At 40.0% G+C, this 14,220-nt stretch overlaps 1 protein-coding gene across 3 annotated transcripts in view; it reads right to left on the reverse strand.

The window, feature by feature from the left end:
* The window catches only part of MDN1 (midasin AAA ATPase 1), a 140,340-nt gene that overhangs the window by 101,245 nt on the left and 24,875 nt on the right, over positions 1 to 14,220 (reverse strand). For all 3 annotated transcript variants that reach the window (XM_045161957.1, XM_045161956.1, XM_045161955.1), the window contains exons 9-15: positions 13,212 to 13,326; positions 11,477 to 11,670; positions 10,193 to 10,274; positions 5,903 to 5,998; positions 4,125 to 4,237; positions 2,518 to 2,666; positions 1,809 to 1,869 (exon numbers count right to left, since the gene is read on the reverse strand). In XM_045161957.1, the coding sequence (XP_045017892.1) occupies positions 1,809 to 1,869; positions 2,518 to 2,666; positions 4,125 to 4,237; positions 5,903 to 5,998; positions 10,193 to 10,274; positions 11,477 to 11,670; positions 13,212 to 13,326 (810 nt within the window). The remainder of the gene's footprint in view (positions 1 to 1,808; positions 1,870 to 2,517; positions 2,667 to 4,124; positions 4,238 to 5,902; positions 5,999 to 10,192; positions 10,275 to 11,476; positions 11,671 to 13,211; positions 13,327 to 14,220) is intronic.

Here is a 14,220-nt window from a genome sequence, read left to right on the forward strand (position 1 = left end):
GAAGCACAAAAGGAAGCAGGATTCCACACTAGCACTCCACCCAGAGCAGGAAAGGATAGAGACTGGAAAGAGCAAAAGTAAAAATAATGCTACAGTATAAGGTGTCCTTAAAAAAAAATGAGTAAATAAAGAGCTTCTCGTAGACATCATAAAGAGAAAAAAGAACAATAACTTCTATTGTTCTATGCTTTTAAAGATTTGTGCAAACAACTGTTTAGAATTAATGGGACTGATCCCAGTATCATTCAACAGAAGGTATGCCAATAGCATCTATCAGTTTTACAGCCTTCAGCACACATTACAATTGTTCAAAAACTAACATGTTCAAAAACATCAAAAGGAAGAAGAGCATTTAATTGACCACAGTGACTTTCCATTTAACCAAGTGGAGGCTACTTAACCTTTCAAAGATAAACAAATTGCGGGAGAGTCTCGCTTGAAGGCAGCATAACTCAAGAACATACTCTTCAGATAAATATTACTTAACTGCATTCAGTTCAATTCAGTTGCTAGTGGTGTCCAACTCTTTGCGACCCCACGGACTACAGCACACCAGGCTTCCCTGTCCATCACCAACTCCCAGAACTTGCTTAAACTCATGTCCATAGAATCAGTGATGCCATCCAACCATCTCATCCTCTGTCGTCCCCTTCTCCCGCCTTCAATCTTTCCCAGCATCAGGGTCTTTCCAAGTAAGTCAGTGCTTCACATCAGGTAGACGTTTTGAAATTTCGGCTTCAGCCTCAGTCCTTCCAATGAATATTCAGGACTGATTTCCTTTAGGATGGACTGGTTGGATCTCCTTGCTCTTCAAGGGACTCCCAAGAGTCTTCTCCAATACCACAGTTCAAAAGCATCAATTCTTGGGCACTCAGCTTTCTTTATAGTCCAACTCTCACATCCATACATGTCTACTGGAAAAACCACAGCTTTGACTAGACAATCTCTGTCTATCAATCTCTGCTTATTGATATGCTGTCATATGGTCATAACTTTCCTTCCAAGGAGCAAGCTTTTTTATTTCATGGCTGCTGTCACCATCTGCAGTGATTTTGGAGCCCAAAAAAATAAAGTCTGTCACTGTTTCCATTGTTTCCCATCTATTTGCCATGAAGTGATGGGACCTGATGCCATGATCTTAGCTTTCTGAATGCTGAGTTTTAAGCCAACTTTTTCACTCTCCTCTTTTCACTTTCACCAAGAGGCTCTTTAGTTGTTCTTCACTTTCTGCCATAAGGGTGGTGTCATCTGCATATCTGAGGTTATTGATATTTCTCCCAGCAATCTTGATTCCAGCTTGTGCTTCATCCAGCCCAGCATTTCGCATGATGTACCCTGCATATAGGTTAAATAAGCAGGGTGACAGTATGCAGCCTTGACGTACTTCTTTCCCGATTTGGAACCAGTTTGTTGTTTCATGTCCAGTTCTAACTGTTACTTCTTGACCTGTATACAGATTTCTCAGGAGGCAGGTCAGGTGCTCTGGTATTCCCATCTCTTTAAAAATTTTCCACAGTTTGTTGTGATACACAGTTGACTGCATACTCACCTTTATATTCCAGCCCCCACCCTACACCCTCAGCAGGATCTCTGAGAGCAAGAACCTCAAGAATTCTTTAAAATGAAGAGAAACATCTACATACCCAACAGTCCCTTAATAAACCCTAATAAATATCCTGCTGGGGTAGGCACAGGGGGCAAGTTGTTGAACATTCTTCCAAGGTTAGTATTGAGCTTAATAGGAAAGAAGTGTTTCTTACCTCAAGCAGTGAACACAAAACAAGAAAAAGGTTTAAAACCATACTTACCCTCCCAGCAAATCTGCAGTGTCACTTTGCTGATTCATATTGACAACTCTCAAACGGTGGCCTTTAAGAAAAAAACGGTATAAAGAGTTATTCTGAAAATGTAAAGACTGACAATATCCACTGTGATCCAATGTGCGGACATGGGCACAGGCAAATCTTTTAACGTGCACTTCCTCTGACCCCTCATTTTACTTTCAGAATCTTGACTGTTCAAAATTTTAACCTAACCCAGAGAGAATAAAAGAGTCACTGCTCTAGCATCAGGTAACTGAAAACAACAACAAAAAAATCCCTCAGTAAGTCAATGTCTATGAATTAGAACTAAATAAGTATCTAGTGTGAAATATTAATTTAGACATCAGAACAGGAATGAGGCAGTTCTGTTTTTAAAGATGGCCAATGTGCTTAACTAACCATAATACAGGGAAGGATCCCATCTGTTTCAAAACAAAACCAAAGAACTATGTATGTGCAGGCCATAGATTAGAACTGAAAAAAATTAATACCAACATGTTAATAGTAGTTATTTCCAGGGGGAGAGATTACATTGTTTCCAAGGAAAAAGATTCCAGTGCTTATCTCCAGGGGAAATAGAGCTGTGGCACTTTTTAAGTTCCAGTATTCTTTGGACTCTAATTTTTAAAAAGGCAGTCAGTATGAAATGAAATATCTATTGTCTAGGGCAGAGTGCATCCCCTCCAGGAGTTACCTGTAATGTGAGCCAAATACTGGACTGTGGAGGTTTTGCCTGTTCCAGTTTCTCCCACCAGCAACACAGGCTCCCCTTTGCTGACACATACCGCAAGCTGTTCGATAAGAACAGAGGATGGCCTTGTAGCAGCAAAGGTGAACTTCTCCCTGGGGAGGTGAAAGTACGTAAGCAGTTGGAGAGACAAGCTGCAAGCTTCTCTTAGCATTGTTCTGAGGAATCAGACTCGACAAACAAGACAATTCAAGAAAGGACTGTCTTCACATTGTATGGGCTAGCTCACAACATAAGAATTGCAGAATTCATTCTATAAACATGGAGCATTTACATACCTAGTACTTCACTAGGCTCTAGAAATTCAAATCACCGACAAGACAAAACATCTGTACTACCTATGTCATCCTGGGCAAATTACTTAACCTCTCTTAGCCTTGGTTTCCTAACCTGTACAATCTGGACAACAACACTTACTAGTTGCAGTAAGTCCTCCACAAATTCATGTCCGCCCAGTAGCTGTGAATGTGACCTTATTTGGGAAAAAGGTCTTTACAGGAATAAGATAAAAATCATACTGTATTGGACTTAAGGGCTGGTCTTAAATCCAATGGCCCGTGTTCTCATATAGAAAGAGAAATTTAGAGACACAAAAAAGACACACAGGGAAGAAGGCCATAAGACAATGGAGTCAGAGACTGAACTGAAGCAGCTACAAGGTAAGGAACACCAAGGACTAGTGCATGCCATCGGAAGCCAGGAAGAGGCAAGAGCCTTCAGAGGGAACGTGGCCCTGCCAGCACCTGGATTTCAGCCTTCCAGCCTCCAGAACTGAGAAGAAATGTTTATGGCAAACCATCAAGTTTATGGGCAAACCATCAAGTTTATGGCCCTAGTGGTACAGAACCCACATGTCAAAGCAGGAGACACAAGAGACCCAGGTTTGGTCCCTGGGTCGGGAGGATTCCCTGGAGAAGGAAGTGGCAACCTACTCCAGTATTCTTGTCTGGAGAACCCCATGGATAAAGGAGCCTGGCAGGCTATAGTCCATGGGGTTGAAAAGAGTCGGACATGACTAAAGCGACTTAGCATGCATGGATACATGAATCAAGTTTATGGTTAATTTGTGAGGTGAGTCCTAGGGCGCTAATAAACACATTAATTCATAGGATTACTATAACCACATGCAGAAACATGCAAAACAGCACTTAGCACAATGTTAGGAATACAGCAAATATTTAGTAAATGGTAACTAGGTATCAGAAACTTATACAATTTCAGCCTTCAAGGAATTAACAGACTAATTTAGGACCAAGCCTGCCTTCCAAGTGATGCTTACTTCACTGAATAAATAAATTACAATGAATAAAATCAAAGATACATCTTTGCTGGTCCCAAATCCCCAAGCACCCTCATCACCACCCTCCAGCTCCTAATATCCAGTTTCACAGGACACGTTTTGGGAAGTCACTGCTCCTTACCAGTCTAGCACACTGGAGAGATCACAGTTCAGACATGGGTTTTACTCAGAGAAAAGGGTCAGGACCAAATGCTCCTTGCGCCAAGTTCCCAATGACCCCACAGTGCTCAGCTCAGCTTGGAACCCTGATTACCTCTGTATGTGGACAGCCTCGCTTTGTTTTCGGAGAAGCCGCACTCGACCCACTTGCACATCAAGCTCGTTGATCACAATTTCTGGTTTGTAAAGTTGACAGAAGAATTCCACCTATGGGAGGGGAAAAGATTTACCTGAGTAAAATTCTGCATACTCTTCAAACACTTAAATCATGAGGCTTACTGTGCCCCCTCTAGAAGCACTTTTGGCTTCCTAGATAGGCAAGTTAGCATTTAATTTTATTTTAAAATATTTTCCAAGTTTCTGTTTTTAAAAACATTGATTATGAATGTTCCCTAACACTACAATTTATTCTTTCAAATAAGCCTCTATCTACCTAAAGTGAACAGTCAAGAAAAGCTACACTCCTAAAAGATACTTCTAAAAAAAATCAAAGTAATTTTTCTTCAGCTATGTTTTCTTCACAACAAACTGTGGAAAATTCTTCAAGAGATGGGAATACCAGACCACCTGACCTGCCTCCTGAGAAATCTGTATGCAAGTCAAGAAGCAACAATTAGAACTGGACATGGAACAACAGACTGGTTCCAAATTGGGAAAGGAGTACGTCAAGGCTGCATATTGTCACCCTATTTATTTAACTTACATACAGAGTACATCTTGCGAAATGCTGGGCTGGATGAAGCACAAGCTGAAATCAAGACTGCTGGGAGAAATATCAATAACCTCGGATATGCATATGACACCACCTTTATGGCAGAAAGCAAAGAACTAAAGAGCCTCTTGATGAAAGTGAAAAGAGGAGAGTGAAAAAGTTGGCTTAAAACTCAACATTCAAAAAACTAAGGTCATGGCATCCAGTCAAATCACTTCATGGCAAACAGAAGGAAACAATGGTAACAGTGACAGACTTTATTTTTGGGGGGTCTAAAATGACTGCAGAGGGTGACTGCAGCCATGAAATTAAAAAACGTTTGCTCCTTGGAAGAAAAGGTATTATCAACCTAGACAGCATATTAATAAGCAGAGACATTACTTTGCCAACAAAGGTCTGTCTAGTCAAAGCTATGGTTTTTCCAGTAGTCACGTATGGGTGTGAGAGTTGGACTAGAAAGAAAGCTGAGCACCGAAGAAATGATGCTTCTGAACTGTGGTGTTGGACAAGACTCTTGAGAGTCCCTTGAACAGCAAGGATATCCAACCAGTATATCCTAAAGGAAATCAGTCCTGAACATTCATTGGAAGGACTGAGGCTGAAGCTGAAACTCCAATATTTGTCTACCTGATGCGAAGAACTGACTCACCAGAAAAGACCCTGATGCTGGGAAGATTGAAGGTGGAAGGAGAAGGGGACAACAGAGGATGAGATGATTGGATGGCATCACTGACTCAATGGATATGAGTTTGAGCAAGCTCTGGGAGTTGGTGATGGAGAGGGAAGCCTGGCGTGCTGCAGCCCGTGGGGTCACAAAGAGTCAGACACGACTAAGCGACCAAACTTAACTGAAGCTTTGGAAACATGAAGGCTTATTAAAATAATTGCTAAGACATGGTTCCAGTCCTGAATCCAGAACATACATAATAACATGCTCCTTAAACACTGGAAAATAAGGCGCGCATATGAGAAAGAACACAAGGCAGCTCACTTTAAGAATGTGGACCACAGAGAGAACTACTTATCCAAGAGACAGTGAGTTTTATGTCCATGAGAGGCAGCAATGAAACTACCAACTTTGCAAAAGCTTTTCTAGGTAAGGGCCAGAGACCAGCAAGTAAACTTCCTTTCAAGAGGGAAGTAGAAATAGCACTACATACCTTTTTCTTCGAAACGTTCAATTTGCTTCCAATGACTTCTGCCATTTTCAGTTTGCTTGTCTGCTTAGAAAGCATTGCTGTGAAACAGTCCAGGGCCTATTAAAATAACCAAGGTAAATAGCAACTGACTTCTTAAATAATACATTAATGACAGAGCACTGCAGTCCAGGCCACAAAAGGAAGGAACATAAAATCTAGCAGGAACATTTCTGCAAGAAAGACTATAAAGGAGAGTACAAATAAGGTACCAACCCTAGACTTAAAGATGTTACCACAATGGAGACAGGACACCAAAAATGTTAAGGCTTTATTACCAAAATATTGGTTAATTAGGAAAACACACACACACAGCCCTGAGTTTGCAAATGTAAAATTCAGGCAAAAATAGCAATTCGCATTAATCCCTGGGTAGTAGTGTAGATTCTGTAGTAGAAAATGATTCTCAGACAGTGGAGATAACACCAAAAGATTACATCTGAGCTGTAAAGGGAAATTCTTGGTGTGCAATCAAGGAATACTGTCATTACCCTAACCCAGTACTTAGCCGCTACTGAGAAGCCAAGACATATGTCTTCTGCTGTAATAAGGATTTATCTAGTGTTTGTTCCTAATTCCTACACAGCCTTTCAAAAATTCTGAATCACCAGGTCTAAGGAGTGTTTTCTGTTATTCACTAGAGTCCTCATGGGCCCTACTGGGTTTATTATGCTAAGCAAGGTAACTCCAGATGAGCCCTTACTTAGTTTATCAGGGGAAATGGCCAGGCCAGAAAGACCAAGCACGAACAGGAGAACTGAAACTTCCATCCCCAACACTTGGAGAGGGTGGAGGGGCTGGCAGACAACACGATGTATGATGAAGCTGGCACACCCTGCCTCCAAAGGTGTGCCTGTGTTCAGATTCCTGAAGTCTTGCCCTATGTGTCCCTTTGACTGTTTCTGAGCAGTATTTTTTTAATTTAATTTTTTTTTAATTTTATTTTATTTTTAAAATTTACATAATTGTATTAGTTTTGCCAAATATCAAAATGAATCCGCCACAGGTATACATGTGTTCCCCACCCTGAACCCTCCTCCCTCCTCCCTCCCCATACCATCCCTCTGGGTCGTCCCAGTGCACCAGCCCCAAGCATCCAGTATCGTGCATCGAACCTGGACTGGAGACTTGTTTCATATATGATATTTTACATGTTTCAATGCCATTCTCCCAAATCTTCCCACCCTCTCCCTCTCTCACAGAGTCCATAAGACTGTTCTATACATCAGTGTCTCTTTTGCTGTCTCGTACACAGGGTTATTGTTACCATCTTTCTAAATTCCATATATATGCGTTAGTATACTGTATTGGTGTTTTTCTTTCTGGCTTACTTCACTCTGTATAATAGGCTCCAGTTTCATCCACCTCATTAGAACTGATTCAAATGTATTCTTTTTAATGGCTGAGTAATACTCCATTGTGTATATGTACCACAGCTTTCTTATCCATTCATCTGCTGATGGACATCTAGGTTGCTTCCATGTCCTGGCTATTATAAACAGTGCTGCGATGAACATTGGGGTACACATGTCTCTTTCCCTTCTGGTTTCCTCAGTGTGTATGCCCAGCAGTGGAATTGCTGGATCATAAGGCGGTTCTATTTCCAGTTTTTTAAGGAGTCTCCACACTGTTCTCCATAGTGGCTGTACTAGTTTGCATTCCCACCAACAGTGTAAGAGGGTTCCCTTTTCTCCACACCCTCTCCAGCATTTATTACTTGTAGACTTTTGGATCGCAGCCATTCTGACTGGTGTGAAATGGTACCTCATAGTGGTTTTGATTTGCATTTCTCTGATAATGAGTGATGTTGAGCATCTTTTCATGTGCTTGTTAGCCATCTGTATGTCTTCTTTGGAGAAATGTCTATTTAGTTCTTTGGCCCATTTTTTGATTGGCTCATTTATTTTTCTGGAATTGAGCTGTAGGAGTTGCTTGTATATTTTTGAGATTAGTTGTTTGTCAGTTGCTTCATTTGCTATTATTTTCTCCCATTCTGAAGGCTGTCTTTTCACCTTGCTAATAGTTTCCTTTGATGTGCAGAAGCTTTTAAGGTTAATTAGGTCCCATTTGTTTATTTTTGCTTTTATTTCCAAAATTCTGGGAGGTGGGTCATAGAGGATCCTTGAGCAGTATTTTTAATAATAAAACTGTAACCCATACAGTAAGTACAGAGCTTCCAAAGAATTCTATGAGACAATCACTGTACCTGAGAAGTTTGTAGGAACCCCTGAATTTACAGCTGATTGGTCCTAAGTGTGGGTGGGCCTCCAATACTTGCGGCTGGAGTCCAAAGTGGGATGGTCTTGTGGAGGACTGAGTCCCTGAACCTGTGTGGTCTACACTAACTCCAGGTAGTCAGTATCAGAACTGGACTGAATTGTAAGACACCATTTGGTGTCAAAATAGAGAAGCAGCAACCAGATAAAGCCAAAAGGTGAAACGTTCTGTAAAACAACTGGTCTGATCTCTTCAACAAGGTAGTGTGGGGTTTTTATGAGGGGCTGGTGGGCATGGCTCTAATACAGTAAAAGAGTTCTTAATTCCATACGCATAGACAAAGATGTACAAGGAGATATACCAATGTATTAATAGTACAGGGGAATCTCTGAATGGGAGAATATTTTTTACCATTTTGTTTTCCCATATTTTCTCATTTTTACTTCTTTATTAAAAAATGTTGTTGTTGTTTAGTCGCTAAGTAGTGTCCAATTCTTTTGTGACCTCATGGACTACAGCCCAGCAGGCTCCTCTGTCCATGGGATTTCCCAGGAAAGAGTACTAGAATGGACTGCCACTTCCTTCTCCAGGGCATCTTCCCGCCCCAAGGATCGAACCCGTGTCTCCCGCACTGGCACACAGATTCTTGACCACTGAGCCACCAGGGAAGCCCATATTAATAAAATACTTGTACACAAATGTTCACAGCAGCATTATTCACAACAGGTGAAAACAACCCAAATATCCATTAACGTATGAGCGAATAAACAAAATGTGGTATATCAATACATGCTACAACATGGATTAACCAAGAGAATATGCTGAGTGAAAGATAAAAGGGTCACCTAAAGTATGATTTCATTTATATGAAATGTCCAGAATAAGCAAATCTATAAACAGGAGGTAGATTAGTGATTGTCAGAGGCTGCAGAGAGAAGAAAAATAGGCATGATGGTTGATGATTACAAGGTTTCTTTTTGAGGTGATGAAAATGTTCTAGAATTACTTAGTGGTGATGTGGCATAATTCTGTAAATACACTAAAATACACTGAATTGTACACCTTAAAAGAGTGAATTTTATGGGCTGTCAATCTCTCTCTCTCTCACACACACACACACACACACACACTATAACATTCTAAAATAGAGACTAAAGAAGATCCTCCCCTTGCCAGTTTTATTTTAAAAGTACAAAACAAGATTATCTGTAGGAAGATGAAAAATGTAGGAGGACGGGAAGGAAATTTCACTGGACAGGAGGAGATTAAAGGACTGACACACAGCACTTCAGGGTCTGGCTTGATTAAGTGTGTGCTCTGAATCAGGGTTCTTTCTACTCAAAGCAACTTCACCAGAGACACTACTCACCAAAACAGGTCACTATCCTTTCCTCAATCCTAGCTGACAGACACAGTAACACTTTATAGTCAAAACGGGTCAATGTTTTAAGAGCCCAAAGATCTTCAGGCAGTACCACTTTTATTCTTAACCATGATCTTATAGAATATGGCAGAGCTGTAATTCAACAGCGCTTCCCTCTTGCACAACACACTTTCCCCCCAGCCCAGCATACAAGAACAGACTTTATAACCCACATACATTTCTCTGGACTAAAGTTAAAAAGGCCGTGCTGGGGCAAGTGGTGGGATCAGACAAATACAAATCTGTCAAATAGACTAAGAAATTATTCATAGAAATTAATACTAAACATCTTAGAAACTCTTTTTGTTTTACAATAGTATTACCACCTGGGAGATTTTTTCCTTTCATTTAAGCTTTAATTTCAGCTTCTGTTTTACTCTATTTCACACTAGACTTATTTGAAATCAGGGGTAACCCATTTCAAGAGCCACAAAACATTTATCATGCTCACTTAGCTCTAAGACAACTTTAGTTCAGTTTTAACTAGCTAAGGATATACACAGTACCTACACCATAGAAAAACTTTCTGATAATAGTCAAGAGACAGAAAACAACAGTGGAAATTAGCAGCCTTGCAGAGTACAGAGAAAACAAGCAGGAAGACTATATCTTACCTCTTGAAAAATATTTAACGATGCTGATGAAGACAGACTGTCAAAGCTGTGGGCAATCCTATTACACCAATTAAGTAGATCCCTTTAAAAAAAAAAAAAAAAGGTTAGAAATAAAAAAACACAGGTCAAAGATACCAAAGGTATCAGAGTTTACTTAGGTCTTGGAATGTCTGACCACAAAGACTCTCCCTTTTTCTGGCAACTGAATATAAACAGTGTTAAGTCAGGAAAAAGTATAAGTGGATCCTTTTCTTACCTCTATCAGGAAGCAACCTATAATTCATTTCTCCCCCATCCATACCAGACAAGGTAGCAAGAGATAGGAGCAATTAACTCTCAGAGCAAACTTAAGGGGAGCTGCCCATTCCCAATTCTCACTTCTCAAAGAGCAAGTCAACCACTGCAAATGTAGCTCAAAGGAAGAGAATTTACTATATATAGCAAAACCCAAAAATCTTATTTACGACCCCATTTGTCCCAAAAGGACATCCAGTGAAAAAACTATGTCAGTAGTTTTCCAACTTTTTCCACTATTTGCAACTTCTAGAGTTATTTGTTAAACTTCCAATTATAATTCCTAGGGATGCAATGTACAGCATAATAAGTATAATTAACACTGCTGTATGTTATATATGGGGAGAAGGCAATGGCAACCCACTCCAGTACTCTTGCTTGGCAAATCCCATGGACGGAGGAACCTGGTAGGCTGCAGTCCATGGGGTCGCTAGGAGTTGGACATGACTAAGAGACTTCACTTTCACGCATTGGAGAAGGAAATGGCAACCCACTCCAGTGTTCTTGCCTGGAGAATCCCAGGGATGGGGGAGCCTGGTGGACTGCCGTCTATGGGGTCGCTCAGAGTCGGACACAACTGAAGCGACTTAGCAGCAGCAGCAGAATGTTATATATAAAAAGTTGTTACATTATCACAAGAAAAAAATTGATTTTTACTATTTAACTTAGTATCTGTGAGATGATGGAGGTTCACTCAACTTGTAGTCATCATTTCATATGCATGTAATCATTATCCTATATGCCATAAACTTATACAGAGTTATCAGTTATAGCTCAATAAAACTGTAAGAAAAAAGTTATTTTTTAAAGCTAACATAATATTATCTTCATAAGCCTTCCCATTCAGTAACTATAGATCTCAAACAGATTAGAGACTGAGAACACCTAATTCCAAAATCAGACTTCTTGTAACCATTCAGTTTGAGCTGCTAAGAACTTCTGAGAGAAGCAATTTTTAAAATACCAACCCAACAGTGTTTAGCCCAATACCTGAGAGACAATTCTCTTCCCTCAAGGCTTAGTCTCTTGTTTTCTTGTCTTGCTTCTGGAACCTCCCCTGGCACCTGTTCCCCTCCAACAGAACTTTCACTCAGACAGTGATGCTTCTCTCCAATAAGCTGGAAATAAATATCAAGCAGGTGATCGGTTGCTGCTGATAAGCTGGGATATCTATTTTGAAGAACCTGACAGAGGAGAAAAAAAGAAAAAAAAAAATTAGCAGCAAAGTGATTTTTAAAAGCACACCAAGAATGAATTTCTCTAGGAGATCTGTCATCTTGAGCAAGTGTAAAAACTTCCACCTTCACCCATTACCTCCAACCCCCCAAAGACTATGACTTCCTCCTGCCCAGAACTGTTATCTGGCAATCTCACGACCTATCACACAGCTTTGGGTACAGAAGCTTGATGGGAAAGACATCTCAAACAAAATGGGCATCCAAAGCCCATGCACTTCAAATACTATGTACTCCAATCGTTTTAAAGACAATTGTAGTACCATCATTAAGTCATTTCTCAGCCAAAAGCAGAAATGAAACAGTTTAGTGGGAAAGGAAACAAAAGCTGTTTTTAAAAGCAGAACACAGCAAAAGGAGCTAGTGTTAGAGTCCTGATAAAAAGTAGTTTTTATCAGGCAGTAGAATTTAGAAAGCAAAAGATCTAGTCCAATTCACTTCAACAACTATGAAGAATGTTGTGCAGTATTAATACTTGGTGGCCATAATATTATAATATTTATGATATGGATTTGGTGTGTATGCCCAGCAGTGGGATTGCTGGATCATAAGGCGGTTCTATTTCCAGTTTTTTAAGGAGTCTCCACACTATTCTCCATAGTGGCTGTACTAGTTTGCATTCCCACCAACAGTGTAAGAGGGTTCCCTTTTCTCCACACCCTCTCCAGCATTTATTACTTGTAGACTTTTGGATCGCAGCCATTCTGACTGGCGTGAAATGGTACCTCATAGTGGTTTTGATTTGCATTTCTCTGATAATGAGTGATGTTGAGCATCTTTTCATGTGTTTGTTAGCCATCTGTATGTCTTCTTTGGAGAAATGTCTATTTAGTTCTTTGGCCCATTTTTTGATTGGGTCATTTATTTTTCTGGAGTTGAGCTGTAGGAGTTGCTTGTATATTTTTGAGATTAGTTGTTTGTCAGTTGCTTCATTTGCTATTATTTTCTCCCATTCTGAAGGCTGTCTTTTCACCTTGCTTATAGTTTCCTTTGTTGTGCAGAAGCTTTTAAGGTTAATTAGGTCCCATTTGTTTATTTTTGCTTTTATTTCCAATATTCTGGGAGGTGGGTCATAGAGGATCCTGCTTTGATTTATGTCAGAGAGTGTTTTGCCTGTGCTCTCCTCTAGGAGTTTTATAGTTTCTTTAATCCATTTTGAGTTTTTTAAAACTTTTAAAATAGGAATTCTCTGGCAGCTCAGTGGTAAAGAATCTGCCTGCCATGTGGGTTTGATCCCTGGGTTGGGAAGATCCCTTGAAAAAGAAAATGGCAACCCATTCCATGATTCTTGCCTGGGAAATCCCATGGACCTAGAAGAGACTAGTGGCTACAGTCCATGGGGTTGCAAAAAGCTGAACACGACTTAGCAACTAAACAACAACAGAGCTGATTCACTTCTTTGTATAGTAGAAACCAACACAACACTGAAACTTGTAATATAAGTGAAAAGTAAAAAAGAAAATCACTGATACTTCCAAATAATCACATACCTCATTTAGTTCTGCCTTATCCATATTATCCAGGTGAATTTTGGTCCAGTATTTGTCTAGCAGAGTAGCATGACTATTTAGCGGTCGATACCAATTTCCTCCACAGCTCAACAGTCTGTATTACAAAATGAAAAGCAGAGTCACACAAAATTCCTATGTTTTAATCTTGAATTATGCCCCTGGTTATCCTTTGCTATACACTGTTTCACATCTGAATAAAATTCACAATTCCTTCTAGTGTCAAGACACTTATTATGCTAGGCTTACAGGGAGGATGGCAATGAAATGCTGCCACTGACTCAGCTTTGACTATTTTCCTGGGGAGAGTAATAGGGCTTTAACCAAGTTATTTTCAAATTACTGCGAACAGTCCTATTAGGCATTTTGATCTCAAAAACATGTTTCTTTTCATTAAGATGTAACTTCAGGAATAAGAAAACAAACCAAGACCCATAGCACTAAAAATAAGTTCACTGCTTATTTACCAAAAGCTACAGTACCTAAAACTATTTAAAATACCCAGAAGGGAAGGAATATTCATTGAAAACATATTCTGGGCAAGCCACAGGCTTATACTTAAGCCATTAATTTAATCCTCATAACAACTGCTCTGAGGGAACAGTGATATTTTCCTCTAACTGCAAGCAAGAACCATAAGGAAGAGAAAGAAAAATGTTTCTTGCTCACTCAACTCTGACTACAAATGGTAAAACCAGGAAACGAACTGAAGTTGGTGTGACATCCTTGTGTGATGTCTCAGGACTTTCCAGAAAAGAACTTCACTATCACTGTGAATCAAAACAGGTTCTATTAAAACTATCAGGGTCTAGCAAGGTGCTCCTTGAAGACGGTTAGAGCAGCTCTGCATTCCATCTGGGAGTGAATGTTCAGAGGTGCAGTAAACACTAACATAATCACTAAACACAGTGTAGCATTAATTTCCCTCTTGGGCATTTTAAGATCTTGGAGAAACTGAACAGGTAGTCAGGTAGTAGGAAATAAGCCACTG

The sequence above is a fragment of the Bubalus bubalis genome, chromosome 10, assembly GCF_019923935.1.
Source record: "Bubalus bubalis isolate 160015118507 breed Murrah chromosome 10, NDDB_SH_1, whole genome shotgun sequence".
Lineage (NCBI taxonomy): Eukaryota > Metazoa > Chordata > Mammalia > Artiodactyla > Bovidae > Bubalus > Bubalus bubalis.